This window comes from Peromyscus leucopus, chromosome 16_21 (genome assembly GCF_004664715.2).
Source record: "Peromyscus leucopus breed LL Stock chromosome 16_21, UCI_PerLeu_2.1, whole genome shotgun sequence".
In the NCBI taxonomy this organism is placed as follows: Eukaryota; Metazoa; Chordata; class Mammalia; order Rodentia; family Cricetidae; genus Peromyscus; species Peromyscus leucopus.
The window spans coordinates 58,769,746-58,795,859 of NC_051084.1; the positions used below are offsets into that span (position 1 = coordinate 58,769,746).

Genomic DNA, 26,114 nt, shown 5'->3' on the forward strand with positions numbered 1-26,114 from the left:
TTTCTACATTTCTGGGTTCTCCACACACTCCCATGGAAATGCCGTGTATAAAGTTAGAAGCTGGGGTCCACACGAGGGAGAACATGCATGTCAGAAACAAGCATATTACCTCAGCATCTTAACAGTTTTGCTGCTGCTTCTTAAACCCTAAAACCAGGAGAGAGGAGACCCACAGAGATGAAAACCAGGAGACCTGCGCTGAGCTCTGTCCAGCAGCAGAAAACAGTATCGGGGGAAAGAGTTAAGTGCCCTGATGAAACAAAAAGAGATTTTCATTAAAGAAAGTAGAAAATCATGAGCAGCCTGGACAGGGTCTCCAGCTCTCTGATGGCTCCTGTCACACTGCTCACTGTAAGGCAGGACCGTAACTCCTGGGAAGGCAGAAACGTCATGAACATTCCTGCAAGTGTAAGCAGATGCAGCTGGGGAACTCTGTAGAGTAACCGAAATGTCCCCAAACTGTCACCCAACCTTTAAAAATGACACTGGCATTTTCATCTCTCCACGCCAAGTTTATTTAGCACAACAGGTCCACAGATGGAGTGGACTGATACGCTCATTTCCAGCACCCACAGGGCAGCACCCCGGGGCCACTGAGAAAGTCGGATTGCTTCTGCTGTAGCGCTGAGGTGGATCTGTGATGGCTTCTCTGCAGGAGCCTCTCCACAGCTCCTGGAGTCCCTGATTTCTGGGGAGGAGATGCCCAACAGGGTAGGGAAGTTGTCCTGTTTACCCAGCATGCCTCATCTCCCTAACTCACTTACCCAGCATGCCTCACGTCACTAATTCTCACAGCACCCTGCACAACTCTGTCAGCCCTGTGAGGAAGCCTAATGTTAGGGCTTCACACAACCTCAGGGACACCATGAAAATTAAACAGCAGCACACACTGACTGTCTAGGGTGGAACCTAGCACATGGCTGCAGACATGCCTATATACATACACACAAGCATACTCCTTGTATGTTCCTCTGAGGTTGGGGGAGTGGAGTACCTGGGTCAGCCAGACCTGGAGGCCACATCTGCTTCTTCACCCAGTGTCCTTCCACCAGCCCTTCAGGTTTTAAGGCCTGGGACGTGGTCCTTGACTATGTACAAAGACTGTCCACGGATGAATCAGGCTCCAGGAAGGGAGTAAACCAACTCCCAGCCTTCAGCAAGCCTCGGTGCTCCCTCAGGCCGACCCACTGGATTTGGGCAGGTTGTGCCCCTCCTCCCAGCCTTCACTTCACTGTGGGGTGCTGTTCTCACCTACCCTGAATGCTACTAAATGCACTGTCTCTTGTAATTACAACCTCTCGGGCCCCAGACGGAGGTAATTAGAAATATTGCTGTCTTTATTAAGAAAGTCGATGTCTCTAATGAATGGGCAATAAATCCTTTAGGGAGACAAGAAGTTTCTAATTATTCATTCAACTCAATTGAAGGAGATCTAGCCATCAATACATCACGGCACAGGGGTCACCATGTGCGATTTTTGGTGTAAAGCTGAAGAATTCAAAAACTCTAGGAATAATTTTCCCATGTAACTTTGTGTCAAAGAGGCTGACTAAAAGAAGCATAATTTATACTGGATTCAAGCCTTAGCACCAAACAAACAAAAAACAAAAACAAAAATCCAAACAAACAAACAAAAAACCCATCTCCGAATTTTATTAAAGCTATATTTACTAAATGAATGTTTGGATTATCACACTATTACAGGGTTGAAGACTATATTTTATAAATACAAGTTTCATGCACAAATGTCAGTACATTACACTGGAGATCACATATTTTATAACTAATTTTAAATAGTTTTTAAGACTTACATGTTAGGCGTTACATAATTTTTACAAAATCCTTTAGGAAGTTCTTGCTAGCAGAAAACATTGAGGACTACATCAGTGGCCATATTCTTGCCACAGGGACTCTAGGGACACAGGGATGGCTGAAAGAGAGGGGCAGTCCCTTGCATTCATAGGCTGGGAGGCCACCAGGAAACCCGTGGACAAGCCTCTCTCCACCAGCTGCTGCCAGACTGTCTTTACTCCGGCAGGAGAGAAGCTGTCAAATCTAATAGTTGGAAAAGGGAAGCAAGGGACCACCCAACCCTGCTACTCAGTAAGCTCTGTGGGAGACCAGAGGTTCAGTGTCCTGGTTAAGACCTTGGTGGGGACAGGCTGTGGCAAAGCTAGCCATTGGGAATCTTAACACTTCCTCCCACAGGGGTTAGAACGTGAACACTCAACATGAATGGTCTTAAGCATCAAATAACTGCTTCTAATCAGGTGGGCTAGAAACCTCTTTCCTCCCTTTATGAGACACTACTCTTCAATTCACTCACCCAGGCCAGACATTAGCAGTCTATCATTTGGTGAGTATGCCCTGGGTCCATGCCTGGTGCTAAGACTACATAGAAACAAAAGGAAGCTAAGCATCCTACTTCTGTACAAACCAGTGTCTTGGCTTTCTCTCAGCTGAAGTCACATCCACCCTCCTAACCAAAACAAGAACACTCTTCCCTTACTTCTCAACCCAAATGTCCCTCTACTCTCTGTGCTGGCTAGTTTTACATCAACTTGACACAAGCTAGAGTCATTTTGGAAGTGAGAACCTCAGTTGAGAAAATGGCCCCACCTGACTGGCCCATGGGCAAGCTTATGGTACATTTTCCTGATTGGTGATTGATGTGGGAGGGCCCAACCGTTATGGATGGTACCAACTCTCAGTCCAGAGTCCTGGGGAGTATAAGAAAGCAGGCTGAGGAAGCTGTGGGGAGCCAGCCAAAAGGCAGTGCTCCTCCGTGGTCTCTGTATCAGTTCCTGTCTCCAGGTTCCTACCTTGAGCTCCTGCCCTGACTTCTCTGGATGATGGACAACAGGATGTAAGATGGAATAAATCCTTTCCTCCCCCAGTTCATTTTGGCCATGCTATGTCATCATAGCAAGTAAGAAACTGTCCCACATCTCATTTTCTCCCAGGATCTTTGTAGAGAAGCCTCTTGTCCCTCTCTTTATTCTGATACCACCCAAGGATGTAATTAGGAGGCTGGCTAATGCAGTTTCACCTGGGTCTAGACTAACCTGTCTCCTCCTTTCACAAGATATTTAGAAGCACAGTTCAGGCATCAGGAGCTGGTGCTTGGAAACATCTAACCCATGGACACAGCAAGTCTTCTGGCATCCTCTTCAATGACTCCCCCACAGGGGAAAGATGGGGGAAGGATTGATGTTTACAGCTTGTGGGTTCATCATTCACAGCAGTCATCTTGAGTGAGCCCTCACTGACATAATGCAACCACTAAGTGGTGAACCTGGACTTGAACCAGGGGCTGTGGGTTCTCCAAAGCCTGTCTGTGCTCCCTATTTACATCCAGCCTCACAGGTGTGGAAGCCCAACACTCAACTGGCTCTTAGCTACATTGACAAACCTTCCACTTTCATGACTATTAATATGGATGCCTTCCTAACACATCAATATTCATAGACCTTCTGTAGCATGAAAGTTAAGTTACTACTTAAGGAATTCAATTCAATCTTAACACAGACTTTCAAACCTGAATGCCATTTTGGGTGCAGGACTTTTTTTTTCTGGTATCAAATTATTTCTGTAGTAATAAATTCTTTCAGCTTCTAAGTCTCCTATAATCCATTCAGTAAATATTTAATGAGCATTTGCTATATGCTATCACTGCTCTGAACACTGGAGTTACAGAAGTAAATAAAAGAAAACCCTTACCTTTGTATTTTAGGCAGAGAAGCAGCCACAATACGTTTTTATCTTCTTATTTAAGGTAATGTTAAGAGTGGATTACTGCTTTCTTGGTATTACTAGATATACAAACACTAGCCTATCAACTGGGAGTAGAGGCTTACACCAGTAACCTTCCAGCACTGGGATACCAGGTAGGGCGATAGAATTCAGGGCCAGCCTGGGCTACATATCAAGATCCAATATTAAAAGTAACAACGACTTGTCACACGTGGAAATATATACTTATAAATATGCTGATATATATTTATTTATCAATCTACTCTCTATCTTAAACAAGCTCTGCTGGAAAAGTTCATTTTCCTAGCGGGCATTCTGAAACAAGATGCAAAACAAAAACTGAACAGAAAGCCAAGCATGCCCTCTGCACTCTGTGCATATTTTCAAGTTCCAGTGCCCAGGAAAAAGAATATAACTGGCATGATTTAAATACCACTTGCAAACACTGACTCACTGAAGACTCCTCTTTGCAGGACAGGTTTGGGCATAGATGCTGAATCTCACCCCAAAGAGAAGGACCGTGCCTGGACATGCAGGAGATGGAAACGTGGCTCCTAATCTTGCACTTGACCTCTCATCACGCCAGCCCTGGACAGTACCAGAGCATCTTTACGGTCTCTGAATATCCCACATCTTATTTCCTCAGGTTCCCAAATGTGGCTCCATCTCCAGACAGCTCTTTCTCCCTATGCCATTGTCCACAAGGTCCTTCATGCTTCCGTTCTCAGATAATTGTTACTTCCTCAACTGCTCATCACTAACAACTCCACCCAGGACACTTGCAGTTCTCCCAACACACGTGCAGAGTGTGGCACATTTAGTCTAGACACGGACTCAGGGAGTCTCTTCTCTGGGTATAGTGCCTAGTGTTATGGCCCACACTATATTCACATGTGTCACGTTGCAGAGAAGGCAAATAGACTTCTCATACTCAAATGTCATCTGACTGTGATGATGTTTAAGGTCAGGAACATAGGAGGATCTGTAGAGTGCTACGCAGTTACTGCTGAGACATGACTTGCTTAGATACCAAGTCTCAGTACATGGAGAATGGCCAGCATTTAACACTTTGTTTTCATTAGAGAGATGGAGATATACTTCAGTCGACCACAGACACCATTCGTGAGGAGGTCCCAGGAGATTATAACAGGGCTGAAAATCCCTGTTGCCCATCAACATCTACCAAGTGTGGCCGCGTAGCCCATTCCTTATGTGTTTGTGGTACCACAGACGTAAGTGACCCCACTGTAGATGAAATGCTAAATGGTCTTATTCAATAAAAACCCGGAGCCAGAAATAGGGGTGAAAACCTGAGAGATCAGGAAAATAGGAAAAGCCACACGCTAACCTCACCTCGCCGACACCTCAGTCTCCAAAGAGAGCTATTTCCTGTCTACCCACGCCTATATGCCCTTCTGTTCTGTTCTCTGATTTGCTCTCTCAGCCCATCTATGTCACTTCCTCTTTTTTCTTTTCCTTTTCTTCCTTTTAAACAAGAACCTTAAATCTAATCTCCTTTGTTTATCCTTTTTCCTGACCGTTAACAAAGACAACTTGTAACCAACCATCTTAAACAATGACAATTATCCAAAACCCACTGAAAGACCAAAAACCACCCACCCCAACCTCTTGGGAATGTGGGTGTCATGCTCTTAATAGCTCAAGTTGGTAGAGCATGAGACGCTTAATCTCAGGGTCGTGGGGTCGTGCCCCACATTGGGCACCAATTGTAGATGAATTGCTAAATGGTCTTATTAAATAAAAACCTGCAGTCAGATATAGGAGTGAAAACCTGAGAGATCAGGGAAATAGGAAAAGCTGCAAGCTAACCTCACCAACACCCCACCATGCAGCCGGTACTATAGCAATACAGTACTGTAATAGCATGTTCAATTCTGCACCCTTCCCAATGGTAGTAAATGACTTCATTATTGGTTTGTGTATTTACTGCATTTTTTATTGTTATGCTAGAATGAAGTGTACTCAAAAGAAGGCAGGAAAACATACTGCCCTTGTGTTAGATGAGCTCATGCTCACTGTGTCCTTGATTTATATCAAGAGGTCACATAGGTCTGTGACATATGGGCCCATGTTAGTTCCCTCTATGACATTCGCACAATGACAGAGCTGCGCACCAACTCAGTTATCTGGATGTGTCCCTACAATTAGGGCTGACAGGACAATGGTAGTCTTCAGTTCAAAGGGACTATACATCACATTTAAAGTTCTTTTTTTCTATTAATGGAGGAGACTGATATTTAAAAAGAAAGGAAGAAAACTACTGAGTTTATTATTTGTGAGGAAGGACCAGTCTGACATTGGTGGAGAACATGATTTCTCCTTTCAGAAAAGCCATCTCGGAGCTTCTGGCTTTTCTTTTCTTTTCCTTTTCTTTTCTTTCAAGCATATAAGAAGACTCAACTAGTGATTCATTAATTTTGCTTTTAATCTAGGGATAGTCCTAATTCCAGAAGAACATGAATAAACCTACCAGCAAGTGAGTAAGTAGGTGGGTCTGACCGAGCTGGCTGTCAGCAGCCCACGGCAGGCCACTAGGCACAGGCTGCTGTGCACTGAAAGTCTCTACAAGTGCATCTGTGTGCCCCCAAGTGAGGGGACAGGAACAGGTATCTGCCACCCACATATCCAGCTCAGGGCCCACTTCCTCTCCTGTGCCATCAGGAAACCAATATCTCTAACTTGAAACAATTCAATTGTCACCCAGGCTATGCCCTCCCTGAAAGGTCCTTGCATCCAATGCTGTCTATACTGATAAAGACAGAAGCCCAGGAGATCAAGTTCTTGGTGTGTACACACCTTACTATTGATCTTCAGAAGTGTGTGTGTGTGTGTGTGTGTGTGTGTGTGTGTGTGTGTGTGTATTTAGTCCATAGGATAACCTCAGGTGTCATCTATCTTGTTTTTGGAGATAAATCTCACACTGAACTGAAACTCATAAGGAGGCTAGGCTGGCTGGACAGTGAAGCCGGGGATGTGGGATTACAAACCCACCACACTGGGTATTTTTTAAAACATGGATTGTGGGGACCACACTCAGGTCTGTGTCCTTCTAAGACAAGCAGTTTACTGACTGAGCTATCTCCCCAATTCTGGAGAGTCTGAACTGTTCACAAGAACACATGATTTTAGAAATTATGACTATGGTTTATATACTAACCTAGCAAATTTCAACTGACTTGAAAAAAAAATCTCCAAAATCAAATGGTCCACAAGTTAGAGACAGTGAGGGAGAATATGAAATCATTCTAAGATCAGATGGGAGGGTAGTGGGAGCTAGGGATTTGTTGGCTGAAATAGGTAACATTTCAGTTAGTTGAGAAAATTCAGAGCATATATAGTATAACATGGTAAGTACAGATAGTGACATTATATATTTTCAAATTGTAGAGTATGTTAAACATTGTTACTATAAATATGTGAGGTGACTGCTAGTTAACCTCATCCAGTCTTTCTAAAGTATATGCTATGTCAAGACACAATGCTGTACACATGTCTACAATTCTTGTCAATTTAAAATAAAGAGGGAAAGAGAGGGGCAAAGCGGGGCTGGAGTTAGAGCTCGGGGTAAAACACCTTCCTGGGACGAATGAGGAACTGAATTTAGCCCCCAGTGCCGCACCATATAGTCCAAAAGACACAACTAAAGAGTTGATGTCGTCAAGGAGGACCAAGCATGGCGGAGACAGCCAGCAGCTCAGGAGACTCTGCTGATCCAAGGGTCTCCTTCCTTCCATGACATGAGTCACACAACTGTGCACATGACATGGGAGCTTCTGAGTAGCCAGTGGTTCAGGCTAGACCAGGGTACTTGGATTCATATTCTTATCTCTGCGTCTACCAGCTAGATGATGCTTTCAAGGTATTTTGGGCACTTTCTCTAAAATGAAAATACTGTTTATAACAACAGGTGGAAAACACGAAACCATAGTGAAATCGCATTAGTTTAAATTCCCTTTACTCGTCAAAAGACGGCGTTGCTATTTAAACACAGAGCTGGGGGTCGGTGCTAGCTCAGCAGGGAAGGTGAGCCTGGGTTACTGTAAGTAAAACTCCAAGGATGGGGTCAGTGAGATGGCTCAGCGAGTCAAGAGCTTGTGGTCAAAGCTGGTAACCTGACTTTGATCCCTGGTGGGAGGAGAAAACTGGCTCTGATCATGGCTGTAGCTTCTGACATTTCTAGGAGACACAGCCTCACAGCTAACTCCTGGTTCCTCTGGCTCTCACAATGTTTCTGCTTCTACCGTCAGCAACGATCCCTGAGCCTTAGGTACAAGAGTCATACTGTCGATGTATCGCTTGGGACCAGGCTCCACAACTCTGCGTTTTGTTGGTTGTGGTTTTTCCATAATGGTCTAGAGAATATTCTAGACATTTATTTAAAACTGTATCAAAAATAGCAAGCATGGCTGAAAACACAATTACGGTTTTGCTTCTGCAAATTGGAAAAGCATTCTATGGGCTGTTGTAACATTTTTACTTATGTTTTAGGAGAAAAATCTGAGAACCATACGAAACCTGAATTTCATGCTTCAATACCCTTGTGAATCAAACATACAATAATGTGCTTCCTTATCGGCCTGCAAAATATCCCAGAGTCCAAAAGGTTCCAATAGCTATAGCTCGGCAGTGCTGAATCCCATGACACACGCGCTCACACACCTTGAACGCCACCTGCGGTGGGTAAATGAGACTGCTGACTTCTGCTCTATTTGCTTTTTTCAGCATGTCTTAAAAGCAATTACTATTCTATTACTGTTCACACAAGAGAAAATTTACCGGCTTGTAATTTAGAGGCAAGTGGAACAGACAGAGGAAAATGCAGCCACCTCCTCTGGTTTCCACCTCAACGTTTCGAAGACACATATCCGTCACACCAAATGATACTCTGGGCATGTCTTCATGCCTATTCATGAGGGACTCATCAGTGAAAAGTAGGCTGAGAGAAGAATAATGATAGAAAAACACAATGGGAAGAGGCAGGTCGGCAATGTCTTTTAAACCCAAATTGTTATTTCTGGCCCATTAAAACCTCAAAATCCAAGTGGAAGCCGCTGGTCTCTGAGGAAAACTATCAAAGCAGAACCATAATTCAAGTAATATACATCCACAGAGCATAAAGAGAACCTATAGATCTAACATTCAGAAAACTGGCTGCAGTTTTACAGTCACTAAAGAAAATAAAACAATAAAAAAATCATGTGTTAGCAGTCCTATGGCCTATTACTACACTCTCAGAGGGGAAGACATAACATTCAAGGGGTGTGCTCTGGGTCGTCTTTCCAGGCTACACCTGTGAGAAGCTTCTAGGCCTCTTTACGAAGAGTTCCCCCAAGCTAGGCAACTAGGTCAGGACAAAAGAAAGAGAAAATCAGGCTTCCTCTCAGGATGCACTTAGTGCCTATTGGGAGGGGTTGCCAAGCACTGTAAACCCAAATGCCTTTTGGGTTCTGGTTCCAGCAGGCAGCTTGCAGAAGGGGAACATGGGAATGCTTTAGGAAAGCAGCAAGGCCATGGAATTAAATGCTGTTGCTTTGTCTGCCCAGCATGCGAATAGGTTAATAGCACCCAGAAAGAAATCCCAACCAGGGGCCTCTTCCCCACTTTGTCCATCCTTTCAAAAAACCTTCCACACTGTCTCATTGACCAATCCATGTGCCACTTAAATCTCTTAGTGGGTTTTGTCTTTCTGTCTCAGCTCACTGAAGTTAAATTTTTTAAGTTTTTGGGTTTTTGCTATGTGTTTTTAAAGTGCTATTTTTATTTTAAACCTTTCAATTCAATTGATCTCCAAAGGTGAAACTGCCATCAGCTGAAAAGCATCCCTTTAAGCTTGGGAAAGCCTTGAAGAACAGACATCTGATCGATAGTGCTATTGAAAATATGACCAGATATAAAGTCCCATTTATCTGTACTTGGGGCTTTTATTAAAGCAGCCTAAATCCTTTGCAAATAAGCTTTTCCAGAAAGCTTGATCAATGTAGACAGGCAGGCAGGATTACCAGTGACCCATCATGCAAAACAAACCCCACTCGTGTCCACTGGGAGAGCTGTGGTAGTTGAGGTGCTTGAAATGGGCGAAGACCCCACGACTTCCTCCTCGGTTAGACAGCTTCCGAGGAGGCTATGGCTCACACTCAGCTTCATTTGCGGATGGATTTGGCTGTTCACACAAGATCGTTCAGTGCAAATATTCCTTCCTTGGCATCAAGGATCAGTTGAAAAGGAAAGCTGAAAATTAGCCACACAGGAGGAAAAAAAAAAAAACAAAAACCACATGGTATTCCAGTTACCAGGGAGGAATAATTGAATGCAGATTGCGTCTTTAATTTAATTTGGAGGCCTTTCATCCTTTCCTTTCCTTCATTCGCAGCCAATACTTAGTGAGCTAATTTGTACCTGGTTCATTTTCCTCCTTTTATCTTATCTTTTTTTTTTTTTTTTAGCACCAACCGTGGAGATTAGAAGCTCTCTATGAACAGAAAGGATGAAGCCTGACTTGGGACATTTTTTTCTCTTACATTCTAAGGTTTACTTGAATTTGTGCATGTGCTTAATATAAAGGGTTGAGATACAGGCCTCCACTCTGAGCTTCTCTTCCTCTTCTCCCGAGGAGCTACAGTGTTGAGTAGTTTATAGACTTCTCCATTTTCTCCAGGGGAGCAGTGTCTAGACTGTAGTCCACATAGAATCACTAATTCCAGAGGGGGTGCAGAGTGAATCACCCCATCAACAAAACCAAAAGCTTAAAGGAACATCGACGTCAGTGTCTAGAAAGTACACAAGAGGATGCATGAGCCTCACTAATCAAGTGGAGTGTCGTGAGAGGAAAAAAGAAAGAAGAAAAATGAAATATGCAACTCACATTCCTAACAAAGAAGAGCCTCATCTGTAAAAAAAAAAAAAAAGGGGGGGTGGGGGTATAGCTGGGAGGAGGGAACTGGGCAGTGCCGGAGAGAGGTGCTTGTTATAAACTGCAGTCTGAGAGAGAGGTTCAGGAGATACAGTGTGCCCTGCATCTTACACTGAAAAAAAAGCCCGCCATATACCTGTGCACAAAAAGTTATACATGGTCTGAAAATATTTATTCCGAGTATTTCACTATTTCTAATTGTATGAAATGTTAATGCCTTAAAAGTTTCACTTTTTTTTTAAAAAAAAATGATTTTCTCTTTGCCAATACACTTTTTCTTCCTCCCGGGTCCTCTTCCTCTTCTCATTCCCCAATCCCCCTCCCCAGACCGATTTTTCTTCTGCTCTTTAGTACCCTCCACACAAGCCCTCCTTTCAGCGGGGAGAGTCTCAAAGGAAGACTGTATCCGAATTGTTTCCCGGCCTGTGTGTGCCAACTTCTCTACTCCTCCAGCGCCTGGTGCCAGCAGGCTGAACACTGGGATAAAGGCAGACCTTCCCCTTCCCAGTTTAGCCCCCTCACATGGTAATTCCCAGCAATGTGCACTATTTTTCTTAAACAAGACCACTCATCGTAGGTGAAGCAACTTCAGAGCTGGGCGACAAAGACGACTTGGCTCAAAAATAAACAAGCATTCAGAGTTAGAGGTCTGTACTTCAAAACCCAAGCCCTCCTGGTAGAGGAAAGAACAAACAACTCAACTCGAAAATAAAAGCCCAACTTTAAAACGCTCATTTGGTAAACTCTAATCATGGGTCTAATAAAAGCCATGCTATACACTACACCCAGCTTATTTCTCCGGGGAGACATGAAAAGCGAGTCCCATGGAATGAGAGAATGGAGAGCCATTTCTGCTTCTTTTAGTCACGGAGAGGGCAGACACGAAGGTGGCAACCAACTTTTAAAAAACAGATGTTTGAAAACCGCGTAGACAAAAAAAAAAAAAAAAAAAAAAAAAAAAAAAAAAAAAAAAAAAAAACAACAGGCCAAGAAAGCAACCTGACATTGGGTGACAGCATGGAGGTTGGGGACACGTAGGGTAAGGGACACACAGATTGTTTTATGAACTCAGTATCCTGCGCAGGCAGTATTTCCCGAACGTCCAATTTCCTAGGGGAATAGGGGCAGCTGGGGGGAGCCTTTCGGAGGCTGGATGCACAGGAATTTCAGGTGGAGAATTACAGTCCCACAGGGCAAAGATTTCCTTCAGCTGTAACTAAGTGCTGGGAAGGAAAGAAAAAAAAAAAAACAACAACAGATAAAACCACTAACCCAATCTCCTTTACAGACCCACAGCATCATCATAGAAGATCAGCGTCAAGAAAGGCCACCTGCTCTATCCATGCTGCCTGCTGCTGTGCACAGGCAGGTGGCCTTCCAGGGAACACTGGCCACTTCAGCAGCAGGCGGCAGGGTGGTGCTCAGGATCTATCTCAGAGAACGCTAGGCAGCATTCGCTCCAAGCAAGAGTGGCCTGACAAACTCCAGGCCATAGAGGTCTCAGAGAATGATCCAGAAAAGGGGCCAGGCAGGCCACCCGGACGATGCCTGGGGCAGTAGAAGCCTTAAGGATGGAGCAGAACAATTCTAACTCACTTGCCAAAGCGTTAGGAAAAGATGGCAGGACCTCCCCCCAACCCCATATGTCAGTGTTTGCACCAAGGGCTAATTTAGCATCATGGGCTGTCTGTACCAGAAGAGATTGGTCCCTAAGTTGAGTTGTTAGTATCCCCCTTTCTACACACTTCTCCAATCATAATCACCTGTAGGCACTGATAAAGCCTCCTAGTAAATCAAGCCCAGCTCCAAGTTTGGGTCCCATCCAGTTGGGCAAAATCATCTGTGCTATTTAATGAGCCCAATCTCGGACAGGGCAAGAAATCCCAAGGCGGACTCTTCCCACCCTTGACCACACAAGTCCCCTCAACGCCCCTTCTCCACCCACAACAGTCAGGGGAGGAGGCTGGGGACTGCCCATCCGTGGCTGCTCCACGCTGAGTCCGAGACTGTGCGCGCGGAGGAGGACTGAGAACTCAAAAGTGCCCAAGAAGCACAAAAAGGATGCGGGCCCTCCGGAGCCCCACCGCCCCTGTCCCCTAGAGGGGGCCGGGCCACTACCTCCTGGAAGAGCTCCAGACTGTAGGTGTTGTCGTCGTCGGCGAAGAAGAGCACCCCGGGTTGCGCGCTCTGGTGCTGGTGCCTCTGGCGCAGCCAGGCGAGGCCCGCGTTGCGCTGCTCGGTGGCGCGCGGCAGCCACGGCCGCTTGTAGCGCCGCGGTGTGGGCACGTGCAGGTGCGTGTTGGGCAGCCCGGCCCGCGCCAGGAAGCTGCTCACCAGCTCGCTGCGTGTGGCTCGATCCTCCACCAGGATCCAGTGCAGCTGCGCCACCTGGCGGAACGTGTTAGCCAGGCGGGTCAGCTCGGCTTTCTGCACCGGGCGGCTGTAGGTGGGCGTGATGGCATAGATGGTGGGCAACCGCGGCTCCGGCTGCAACGGAGGCCGGGACTCGTTGCGCTTCTCGGCAGCGTCACGCCCTAGGCTGCCCCGCCGGAGCGGGACTCGGGAGCCCCCGCAGCCCACTGTGTGGGGAGAGAAGTAGGGGCGCGAAGTGAGTTGGGGCGCGGGCCTGCGGGGATCCACGTCCAGCATGATGATGACGATCAGGATCCAGGGCAGGAGGATGAAGAAGCGGCTGCACAGCGCCGACTTCATGGTGCGCGCTCCCCCACGTCTCGGGCACCCCCCACCCTCCAGCAAGAACTAGCCTGGGGTGGGAGACCTCGGTGTGCAGCTCGGACGGCGGCGGCGGCGTCAGCTGTCAGGGATCAGCTGCAGGCGCGCTCTCCATCCGGCCCAGGGCGTTGCGGGGACCTGGGCGTGCGGGTTGGCGCAGATTCCGGGCGATCTGGAACTCCAGGCGGTGCAGAGGGACTGGCTGGAGCGGCGGGTCACTCTGGTTGAAGTCGGCGGGAATCGGGACGCAGTCCAGCCGCGCTCTGCTGGCCTCGGAGTTGTGCCGACTGCGAGCCAGGCGGTGGTCCCCGCTGCGCTCTTTCCAGAGTGCGAGCCTGGAACCCGCGAGCCGGTGTGCCTCGCCGCTCCCGTCCCGCACCGCTGCTGGTAAAGAGGCTCTGGCTGCCGGCCTCGGCGAGCGCTCTGGGACCCCTTTGAAGGCGGCGGCAGATGATGCGAGGGGCTTTCCTCCGTCACATGTCGGCCAGTGCAGCTGCCAGCCCGGGTGGACGCTGAGGATGCTGCGCCCCCAGCTCCGCTCGCGCGCCGCGGCAGAAACCTGCGCTCGCACCCCTCGCTCTCTCCTTCTCGGAACCTCTCCCGGCTCCAGACAGCAAGATCCCAAAGCAGGGAAAGAAAGAAAAAGCGAGGGGGCGGGGGCGCTGCAGACTCCAGCGTCCTCCCAGTGCTCCTGTGGGAAGATAGCAGCGCTGCTACTGGCGGAGAGGGGTTGCGGGGCGGAGGCGGGAAGGGCCCCGGCTCCCTGCGGGGTCTGAGCCTGGTGTTCCCCGCGGCCAGAGGCGGCAGGAGGGAGGATGGTCCCTGTGGGGCCGCGCGACCTCTGCCTGTGGGGGATGCTGTTCTCAGATCGCCGAGAGGGCTCAGCTCTCTGAAATGCTGCAGGGTCTTTGGAGATCAGCCAAAGAAAGCCATTCACGTGCGGACAACTCCAGAGACCTAGAGAGGGGAGAAGGAGAAGAGAGGCGGAGGGGGTAAAAAAACAAAAAACAAAAAAACAAAAAACCGGTCCCTTCCCTGGCTCCCGGCTTGTGGGGTTGGTGTACAGAATCTCCGCAACCAAAACTGCTTCCTCATGAAAGGGAGAAATCAATAGAAGCCCACGGAGGTGGAGGGGGTGCCGCACATAGGTGTTTGGCATGGGTGGCAGCCCTTTTCAAAGAATCAATTCGAACTGGCGCTGCCCGGCCACAGTTGGATCTCTGGGGAAGAAATTTCTGAAAACTCCAGCTGAGTAGGTTTAACTTATTTTTTTCTTCGTGTTGGAGCCCTCTGGGTTTGCAGTCTTAGGAATTATTCCTCGTGACCCTCCCTGGGATCCTTTCAAAGAGGCCTTGGAAGTGGAGTCACCTTCATTTTCTGCATGAGGGAGTGGAAGATGGAGACTTAAAAAGGGTTCCCGGGGTCAGTGGTAACTGGCAGAGTGGAAATAGAACGCGGGTGTCCTGGATATAACCTACCATTTCCTCACTGCACACCCTATCAGCACAGCCTGGCTGCAAGTGACTGGTCTTCCTCGATGTAAGATGGTACCATCAAATCAAGCTGGCCAGAGGATGACAAACAGAGCCATAGCAAAACTCTCAGTTGTTGAGGATCTACTAGCTGAACCCCAGGCTGATCTTAGGAGGGGGCTATGCTGCTAGCCACACCCCCGGGAGCCTCAGGGAAGCTCCCCCTACCCTATCCCACCCCCGCCCCAGATGAATCATTTCTGAGCCGACCTTCCTCCACAATCTGACCTTCCCAATCTTAAACCTTGGAAAATCCTTCTGACTACATTTGTGGGTAGCAAGCAGAGCGCTAGGGTAGATAGATGCTCCAGCCCCATCTCTCCGCTTCACATAGCTCTACCCTTCGCTTCGGGGCCCAGGGTCTGGCACTGTGTGGCTGATGCTGAAAACTAAGAGTGAATCTTCAACCATTTCTCCTTCCATCACAATCCGAGTAAGCCCAGCCCTTCCGTCCCACCTTCCCTGGGTCACCCAGAGTCCAAAGCTGTGCAGAGTGGTGAGTTTGAAAACTACCTCATTCTGCATTCTACCTCAGGGCATGACGTGCATGCCAGCATCCTGAGGGGGAGAGAAGGGAGGAAGTTGGTACAAGCTTTCCTTAAATTTGCGAAAGTCACACACAAATCTGTCCCCATTCCTCCCTTTACCAAAGTCGTTACTGAAACCTCCTTTATTCTTTTGAACATTTTAAATTTGGTCGAAGAGAGATGCCTTGTGACAGTGTGAGTGAGACTCAGTGGTTAGTGAGTCACACTGGGAGCACCCCTAACCTTTGTTAGCAGGGATATCTTCGTTAGTCCCGTTACACCATAAAACCTGTTCAGAATTGTGTGTGTGTGTTTTCTCCAGAACAGGGCTAGTCAAAGACAAGGCACGTTGGTAACCAATCAAACATGAAATTTAACTTGAGATGGTAGGCAGCACATAGAATTCACCGATCTCAAGCAATTCCTAAGACACATTCAAGGACTCTTGCTCTATCCCTTCCCACTGTGCTTGTCTTAGGGTTACTATTGCTGGGGTGGACCACTCTGATCAAGAGGCAAGCTGGAGGAAAGTGGCTTACACTTCCACATCAGTCCATCATTGAACAGGAACTCAAACTGGGCAGGACCCGGGAGGCAGGAACTGAAGCTGAGGCCATGGAGGGGTGCTGCTTACTGGCTTGCTCCTTATGGCTTGCTCAGCTTGCTTTATAGACTCCAGAGATGCCACCACCCGCAATGGACTGTGCCCTCCCCCACCAATCACTCATTAAGAAAATGCCCTTCAGCTTTGCCTGTGGCCCAATCTTATGGAGGCATTTTCTTAATTGAGGTCCCTTCCTCTCAAATAACTTTAGCGTGTCAAGTTGGCACAAAACTATCCAGCACAGTCCTCACCCTGTGCTCAGTTTCCTCTGCTCTCTTGGGGATTGTGTTGGTTCCTGGGTTTGGTTGTCTATTACTTTCTCATTGTATAAATTGAGAGAGTCAATGAGCCTCTGAAAGTCTGCTTAATTTTAATTATTTTTTATTTCTTGGTGTTTTGAACGAGAAAGCCTCTGCTAGGTTCATGGATTTAAACACTCCAGTTGGTCTTCAGCTGGTGGTGCTGTTTGGGAAGGCTTGGGAGGTGTGGCCTTGCTGGAGCAGGTGTGTCCTGGGGGGTGGGCTCTGAGAGGGAAATGACTGGCCTGGGTCTAGTGTGCTTTCTGAGTAGCTACTTGTTTGTTGAGATGTGAGGTCATAGCTTCCTGTTCCTGAAAACCCCCTTTGCTCCCCATCCACAACCTCTGAAAACATAAGCCCCAATAAACTGTTCTGTAAGCTGCTATGGTCATGGTGTTTTTATCATAGCAACAGATGAGTCGGCAATACATACACAAAGTCATGGGTTCCCTCATGCCTTCTTCATGCATATCATTAGGCTTTGTTATTATTCATTCCTCTCCCTCATGGTACCCCTTCCCCACTCCTTGTCACCCCTACTCAGGCTCAGTTTCCTTATCTGGAAAATGGGGAAGTAATGTATAATATACCCTATAGGGTCTTGAAAGGATTAAAAGGGATTAAAAGGATTGAAAGGATTAAAACTACCCTGGAGATCTCTGTGAATCATAATTGTCATGAGGATAAAATGAAAGGTATTTTCTGAGCAAGACTGGCAATCACGGCCCCACATGTAGGGGAGGGGATTCCAGGTGGTATGGTGTGGTCTCTTCATAAGTGTGTACAGGGAGACGTGGAAAGGTGAAGTTAGTTTACCCCCAAATAAAGCATATGCAGTAAAGATAATATGATTCCAAGTGACATTTATTTCAAATGGCAGAATATGCCATACTGCTTTACATTCGGTGGCAAAAAAATGTCACCCCAAATCATCCATGATCAAATCTAAGTAAAGATACAACGTTACTAAGAATGTCCATCAGAAGAACCGAAAACCCTAGACTTGAACACTCTCCAGTGCAAAAATGCATCACATTTAAAATATGTCGAGTTTACCAGGTGCTGAAATAGAAACCACTATAGATAGGAGCTTAAAGACAATGTCAGGCTTTTGAAGTATCATCACTGGGTAGCTACTCTGCCTTTCCATGTAGCTCATGCTCACGATATTCTTACATAAAACAATTGAAATTTGATCTGTGGTTGATAATGAAGGTTGGTGGAAGTCACTAGAGTAATTAAAATAATTACCTAACTTCAGAGCCTCCGCACAGCCTCTCAGTGTTTATTTTCATTTAATCTCTCTAATTATTTGTGTAGCAAAGTGAGCGTTGCTTCTCCTGTACTAATGAAGCCTTGGATTGCTAGCATTTCTGCATTCACTTGTTCTCAAATACACGAAGGTTAAAAAAAAAAATCCCATCTAGGGAGTTCACAGAAAGCATGTATAAGGGCTAAACACTTGCCTCTGCTGTGATGAGGAATCTGCCTCAATGACTCCTGCAGCAGGGACATGGCTGTACGATTAGCCCACCCTGTTGACCTGATCCTTTTTGACATTTGAGCCTGGGGTTTTGCTAGTGTGACTAAATCAACCTTCAAGTGAGCACTGGGGACATCCTTGGTATTTTTAGTCAAGTAAGAAAGAGATCAAGGAAAGAAAATCCTTATACAGTTAAGTATTTTTAAATATGTAGATGATGAGAATGTGGTTATGCAAATCAGTTGATAGACTCATAGCTAATTCGTGTGTGAGTGATGATCTAATATGAAAGTGTTGATGATGAGTTAACTCATACTCACATGCACATGAACACAAGTGCTTTCTGTCCCAATACCAGGCACAGCTATGTGAAAAAATTATGTCAAGTAATTCTAGCAACACATTTCAGGGACACCACCAGTATTATTGATTATTGTCAGAAACATGACATTCAGATCACATAATAAATGGCTCATTTCTTTATTTTATTTTCATGCATTTGAACTCTCTATAAATACCATGTTACCCTAGAAGTGTTTGAAATTAGACTACTTTCTTAAAATTTCAGATATTTGAGGCTGTGAACAAAATGCCATTTGCTCAGTAAAATCTTTCTTGTTTTTTTTAAAATATTTTTCATGTGTATGAATGTTTAGCTTGCATGTATACATGTATCCCTGTGTTCCACATGCCTGGTGCCCTTGGAGATCTGAAGAGGGTATCAGTTCCTCTGGGGAGCGATGGCTGTTATTCACTATATGGGTGCTGAGAACCAAACCTGGATTCTCTGAAAGACTATCAAGTGCTCTTAAACACTGAGCCATCTCTCCAGTCCCACTACAGTCTCATTTATATAGAAGAGACCATGATGGAGGTTATTTAGCACTCACATTTTCTAGAAAACTAGAAATTGACATTACCCAGTACTTTTTTGGTAAAGCTTTATTTTCGTTATTTTAAATTATGTATATGTGTGGGTATGTGGGTATGAATGTATATATATGCCACAGAGACTAGAGAGGTATTTGGACCCTTTGGAGCTGGAGTTACAAGTGGTTGTGAGCCATCTGACATGGGTGCTGGGAACCAAGCTCTGGGCCTCTGGAAGGGCAGAATTCTACTCTTAACCACTGAGTCATTGCTCCAGCTCTGACCCTAAAACTTATCTAAAACGTAATAGTTTTGATTTGAATGAGAGAAAAAAAATCTATGTGTTATTTTGGTGCCTGTCCTGGATCTCATTCTGTAGATCAGGCTGGCCTCGAACTCACAGAGATCTGCCTGGCTCTGCCTCCCGAGTGCTGGGATTAAAGGCGTGTGCCACCGCTGCTCCAAGAGAGAGAGAAATCTATACAACTTGCGAGTATTGTCCTTTTCCATTTACTAATAAGATGCATTAAAAAACCTGATAAAATGTTGATAAAGACACATTGGCATTTAAAATTCCACTTCCCAATTATTCTCTTAAAAATGGGCATGTATATTAAAATAGTAATTTGTTAGGATTCTCATCTAAAACCATATAACCTATTTTTTATAGCTGTTATAAGAACCAAAGGAAACAATGAAAATGGAAGTATTTTAATGTCCAATCATTGTACACATAAAATAGAAGTGTTGAATGAAACAAGATTAACTATGAGTTGATAGTTATTAAAACTAGAAGATGAGACCATGTGGGTTCACTACTTTGTTGGGATCTATTTTTGCATATTTCAAAATTTTTAAATAAAAAGTTAAAAGGCACAAACTAGATTACTATATGCTACAATTCATTTGGCAAGATAATATTGCTGACCAACTGCCCTTGCCTTTTAAAAAACTATTTTATTTGTTATTTGAAGGTTTCATGCAGGTATACAATGTTTTATGATCATAACACTCCCTACCTCCTTTAACTCCAAAAACTCTCCCTGCACATTTCCCTTCCAATTTCCGGTCCTCTATTTTTAAAAACCTCACTATGTCTCATTAACGTTACTTATGTGCATGGGTATGGGTTCATCACTGGAGCATGGACCATCAACAGTAGCCATAACCCCCTGCCCCCCCCAAATTACTCTCTCTTGCCAGCTACCATCAACTGTCAACAATGCTTACTTAGTGAGGGGTGGGGGCTTGTGAGCCCCTCCACTGTCCATGCTGGGATTTTGACCTATTTGATTTTGGGCAGGCCTTATGCAGGTGACCACAGCTGCTGTGAATTAATGTGTGCAACAGACATGCCCTGTCCTGAAGATAGCATTTCGGAGCATCCGACCTGTCCACTGGCTCTTGCCTTCCTCTTCCCCCTCTTCCTCTCTTGTTTAGTTTTGGTATTTTTTCTTTTATTTATTTTTGTTTGTTTCTTTGTTTTTGTTGTTGTTTGTTTTCTTTTTGGCATTTTTCTCTTACTGGTTTTTTGTTTGTTTTGATTTTCATTTTTTTAGAGAGATAACAAAGTTGAGTGGATAGGAATGGGATAGGATCTGAGAGGAGTTTGGGGAGGGAAAACATGATCAAAATAGATCATATGAAAGAAATTTTAAATAAAAACAATCTTAAATTTGTGTTTTGTGCAAAAGACTATGGTAAGTGCTATGGACTGAGCCCCACCTTGCTTCCCGATTCATATGTTGAAGTCCTTACCCTCAGCACTTCAGAGTGATCTTTTTGGAAATCAGGCCATTGTAGAAGTATCTAGTTAAGATCAAACCTAAGTAGCTGGATCCCTGATCCAATATGACTGGTGTCCTGATGGTGCCTAGACAGAGCAGTGTGCATGTAGGGAGAAGGCATACGGGCACCGCAGCTGTATTTCACAAGTATGAGAATGTGGTGGCGCACGCCTTTAATCCCAGCATTCGGGAGGCAGAAGCAGGTAGATCTCTGTGAGTTCGAGGCCAGCCTGGGCTACAGAGTGAGTTCAAGGAAAAGGCGCAAACCTACCCTGTCTTGAAAAACCAGAGAGAGAGAGAGAGAGAGAGAGAGAGAGAGAGAGAGAGAGAGAGAGAGAGAGAGAAAATGATTGAACTTGCTGAATGAGTACCAGACTGTAGGAAAGGGACAGATCCACCTTAGTGACTTTGGACTGGGCACTGCCCTGCTGACCTCATGATCCAAAACTTTAGCCTCAGTGAGACAAACCATTTCTGTTGTTTAAGTCTCACAGCTTGTGGTGCAGTGGCGCTAACAAAGTAAAATAGGTCAGAAATAATGTGAGATTACACTGTAACCTGTGGGTAATGATGTGAAGCATCCACACTTAAAAAAAAAAAAAAGCCAGAAATAGCCATGAGTGAATTTTAATCAATTCCCATCACACTGAAAACAAAGAAGCACAACTTCTAAATTCCGAGTGTTTCCTTATGAAGATGATTTTTAAAGAGCAAATTAAAAAAAACTTATAAACAAGGCCTACTTCTAAGCTTTATGTTTATTCAGATAAAGATGTTTCCAATGGTTGTGGAGATGGCGTCTTTTTATAGCTATTTCAGTGTTGAGAACAGACATTATGCTCCGGGGAATGGGCATCAAGCAGAGACGAGAGAGTTCCAGCCACTGCCCTGCCCTTGAATAAGTCTCGTATCTTGGGGTCTCATTTTCTCATGCATTAAAGAGAATAGGTGCAGAGAATGTTGCTAAAATTCCATACAAATTCACCTTGAATTTTTTTCCAGGTTGATAGGTTTGCATTAAATTGTTGTTGTTGTTTTTGAGAAGGGGTCTCTCTCTATGGCCCTGGCTGCCCGGAACTTGCTATGTAGAGCAGGCTGTCCTAGAACTCGTGAAGATACGCTTGCCTCCACCTCCACAGCACAGAGACCCAAGGCATGCACTGCTACTCCTGACAGTATTCAGCTGTCTCTAATTCCGAACTTTTTATTTTTATTTTTGATATACTTATGTCACCCCCTCTCCCTTTCCTCACTCCAACCTCTCCTATGTACCTCCCCCCCTCTCTCTATCCCTAAATAGACAAATACAGCCTGCTAAGTCTGTGTAATGTTACTTGCATGTATGTTGTCAGGGCTGACCATTTGGTATTGGATAACCAATTTGTATGCTCTTCCCGGGGGAAGACTATTTCCCTTGCTCCCAGCATCCTTTACTTACATGTAGTTCTTTGTCTAGGGTAGAGGTCTCCCTGTGAGGTTTCCCCCTTCTACATTATTATGTCTATTGGTGCCATCCTTATTCAGGTCTGTATTAAACTTTCAATATCTATTCTCTTCTTATTATGACCAGTTTGTGTGTGCATGTATGTATATATGTATGTGTGTGTGGTAGATGTAGATAGGATAATGTTTTAGTGTCTTCTTAAAGAAGACAGTTCTTTCAATTCATTGTCTCATAAGCAAATCTAGTCCCTGTGCACAAATACACATTCTATCAACAGCCCACGCACCAACCTCAGAACTAGAACAAGGGAATATGGTCTATATTTTAAGTTTAATTTCTTCCAATGTGGTATTTCTCTGGCTTGAAATAGTTTGTTTTCATTATTTTTATAATATTCATCTATGAGCCTGCAGTTAGACAATTGAAATGCCATCATTGATTACTTTCTGTTTCTTCAGAGCCAAATTAAGTATGATGTGGTCTGGACATGTGTTTGGTGTCTAAGTGAATCCCTCAGAATGAAGACAGGATTGTTTTTCTTATTCCTCTGCCCATTGGTTTATAGCCAGGGTCTTCTTGGTGAAGATCTTTTAGCCACAGAGACCTCATTGGCAAAGGAGCCTAGTAAGAGAGTGTGATTTTAAAGTAGAAGTAGTATACAGGGTGTGAAATTGAGTCTAGTTGTTTTTCAAGAGAAATGCCTCAGAAATCTATTCAAACAGAAAGCAAGCAAGTCCACAAAGCCATCACTCACAAACTACAGCCTCATTGCTGAGAGTCATACTTCACCTAGCACAACTTGAAAGCCCTCTCACTCTAAATGAAGGGCATGCTCTAATCTACTCTCCAGTGGCTAGGTCTCAGGGCTATTATGGTTGAGGTTCCCTCACTGTTCAGGATCTGGGCACTTGATTTGTTTGAAATTGGTCACAGTAAAGCACACAAACTAAATGTGTGAACAGTGCCTGATCTGCACAACTCGCGAAGCATTTAGAGATTGCTTGCAACTCACGTGAAACTCTTGAGTTGCAACATGAAACCTAGGGAAGAGTGCTACCTCAAGATCAGGGGTCCCAAACTCATCTGAGATGCCCTACCCCTCCTTAGTCACACCTGTCGAATCTTGTCTCTACGCTTGATAAATGAATGTGATAACAGAACTGTCTCTTGTTGCCCCTAAAACCAAGAGATGCTTTATAAGAACAGTCATGGAATAGGTTCTGTTTGATGCACTAAACACACTTTAAGACAATACTGCCAAGTTAAGAACAGTGCTGCTTTTCTCTTCAGCCCAAAGCCCACATTTCCTTAACTACTTTTACAACTATCCCTGGCAGAATGGATAATTGATCTGTAAATGGAAGTTGTTCAGCATTTGAACTTGTGATTAAATGAGTTGAGACATAGATAACCCTTGGAACAATAATATAGTAAGTATTCAGCCAGAATTGACTGCTATTATTATCGTCATCATCCTGAAAGGTACCCACCCATCTGGTCAATCATCAGCCAGTGAATTGGTGACAATTCAAACAGGACTGATTGCTTGCATTTTTAAATAATCAAGTAGTCATTGTAATGCAAAAGCACAAATTAGCGGTGAAGAGGCCTGGATTCTCGGACAAAAGATTAGGGTCCCATTTCTGGCCCATCCCATTTTGTCCTTTCTAACAAGAAGAACCAGGAGGAACAGGGCAATGTTTCCTGAGGATTAACTTCCACAGTATGTGAGTGAGCCTCCTCTTTTCATAGGAACAACACTACAAAAAACGCTCATCCATGTTTGAGGAGAGGATTCTCTTTCGAGTCTGAGGATTTATCGGTACTTCGTGTTTCCTCTTTGCTGTCTGTGTCAGAGCTGGGGTCATTGGAGACAAAGGGGCATTTATGGTCCATCTGCAGGTGATGTAAAATGGGAGACAAACTGCAGATTCCCAGGAATGGGTCCATGTCTATCTTTCAGCGTGTCCTTTAACAAAGGCTGTTGCCAACCAGGAGAAAGATGAATCCTCAGTGATAGAAACGGTACAGCTTCACTCAGTGTATCCTCTTAGTAGACATGCTTCAAGCACACAGCCATTCTTTAATTTCCTTCTCACTGTTATTTTGTTTTTCTCTTCCCCCTCATCCCCAGGACCAGCTTCCACTCCACTTATTTCATTCCAAATAACATAGGCACCAGAATTTGCCATTGTTCTAGTGATGCAGAATTATTTATTTTTTCCTATTTCTAAGAAAATACTCAGCAGTATTTATGTACCAGTCTTTTCACACTTGTGACAGATAATCTTGATTGTCAACTTGATTGGAGAAGGGATGCCTGGGAGATTATTAAAACACTTTTCCTGGTGTGCCTGCTAGGGTGTTTCCAGAGATAACCGGCCCGTGGAACTGACTAGAATGACCCATTTTGAGCACAGACAACATCCTGCACTACTCTGGGCACTTAAGTGGAACAGAAGCTGAAGGGAGGGAGGAAGCCCGTTAGTGCCTGCTCACTCTCCACCATTTTTTCAGTAGCTTGATTGCAGGTTAGTTACTTACTCTGGTGATAAAGCAATAATCGATGACCTGGGCATGTGGCTCCCTCAGTTTCGCGATTGAGAGAAATTGGCTTGAGCAGGGGTTAAAGCTGAGCGTTCTTTCGCTGTGTTTTCTTTCTTTCTTTCTTTCTTTCTTCCTTTCTTTTTTTCTTTCTTTCTTTCTTTCTTTCTTTCTTTCTTTCTTTCTTTCTTTCTTTCTTTCTTTCTTTCTTTCTTTCTTTCTTTCTAATGAATTAAGATCTAGTCTAGGCTTCCCAAGTCTTCTCAGAACCTGAGAGTAGAAAGAAATGAAAAGGAACATCTAACACCTGGGCCTTTACTCTTGATTGTAAATGACAAAATTTAGAATCTCCACAGAAACAAGGCCCTAGGCATGTCTGTTAGTAAGTTTCTAGATTTGGGAAGACACATTCTAAATGTGGGCAGTAGCATTTGATGGACTGGGGTCCTGGAGAGAATAAGGAGGAAGAAGTCAAATGAGTACTAATGTTTATCTCTATTTATTAACCTTGTATGCCGCCATGGCTTCCCTGCCTTGAGGAACCATGGTCCCTGAAACTATAAGCTCAAATCAACACGTTTATCCTTAAGTTGCTCTCATGTTGCATCTTAGCTAATATAATTACATATAGTAATATAGTTACATATAATTAATATATAGTTACATATAATATATAGTTAGCTAATACAAGGCCTTTCAGGAGAAGCATTGGGGTGCTGTAAAGTATCCGTGCTTGGACTTCTGTCCTTTGGGAATTCTGGAGAGAATGGGAGAAAGAAATCCAGTCCCTTCAAAACTGAGACCCACTCTCTGATCTAGGCTTTGCCCTTCCAACAGATGTATGAATCCTGTTACAGGTCTTGGCGTCTCTGGGCTCCATCTGGTCATCTTGCTTGACCTAGTTGTTTTGACCTTCCATCCGGCCTCAGAAAATCCATGAATTATGACCGAGGAACTCACTCCTGGCCCACTTCCATATTATTTTTCCTATAATCCTTGATAATCATTACTATTTTCCAGGTTCACCTGAGTGCCATTGATTATGATTTACAAGTCAATAAGGGGTTGACTAAACAAGACCGGAACACCTAGGATACCAATGGAGATACTAACACAGAAGCGGGCAAGCTTGTGAGGCCACAACCCTGGACAAAGAACTACAGGCAATGGGGGAAGGCTGGGAGTAGGAGAAATAGTCTTCTCCAGGGAAGAGCACACCAAACGCTTATCCAATACCAAGTGGTCAGCCCCTCGGATCATATACATATGGGTAACATTTTACAAACTGAGATGCTTGCATCTATGCATTTATATATTGTACACATATACATATATAGATGTATTTATAAGAGCAATTAAAGAAAAACACTTCGTGAGTTTGAGAGAAAGGCAAGGGGTGTGTGTCAGAGAGGTTGAAGAGAGGAAAGGGGGAAATACTATAATTATAATTTTAAAAATAAGAAAATTATTATTATTATTATCTAAAGTCAATAGGTGGAAATCTAGTTCAGTGGTAGAGGGCCTGACTAGCTTATATGAGGTCCTGGGTTCAGTGGTCTATGATAGGCATGTACTCTACCGGAAGAAAATGTCTACCTATGATAGGC

The 26,114-nt window shown here is 44.7% G+C and overlaps 1 protein-coding gene across 1 annotated transcript in view; it reads right to left on the minus strand.

Annotated features, from left to right (window-relative positions):
- The window catches only part of B3gat2 (beta-1,3-glucuronyltransferase 2), an 80,439-nt gene extending 66,426 nt beyond the window's left edge, over positions 1-14,013 (minus strand). Inside the window, exon 1 of the mRNA XM_028868001.2 lies at positions 12,803-14,013. Within this exon, the coding sequence (XP_028723834.1) occupies positions 12,803-13,396 (594 nt within the window). The 5' untranslated portion in view covers positions 13,397-14,013. The remainder of the gene's footprint in view (positions 1-12,802) is intronic.
- Between the last annotated feature and the right edge of the window lie 12,101 nt (positions 14,014-26,114).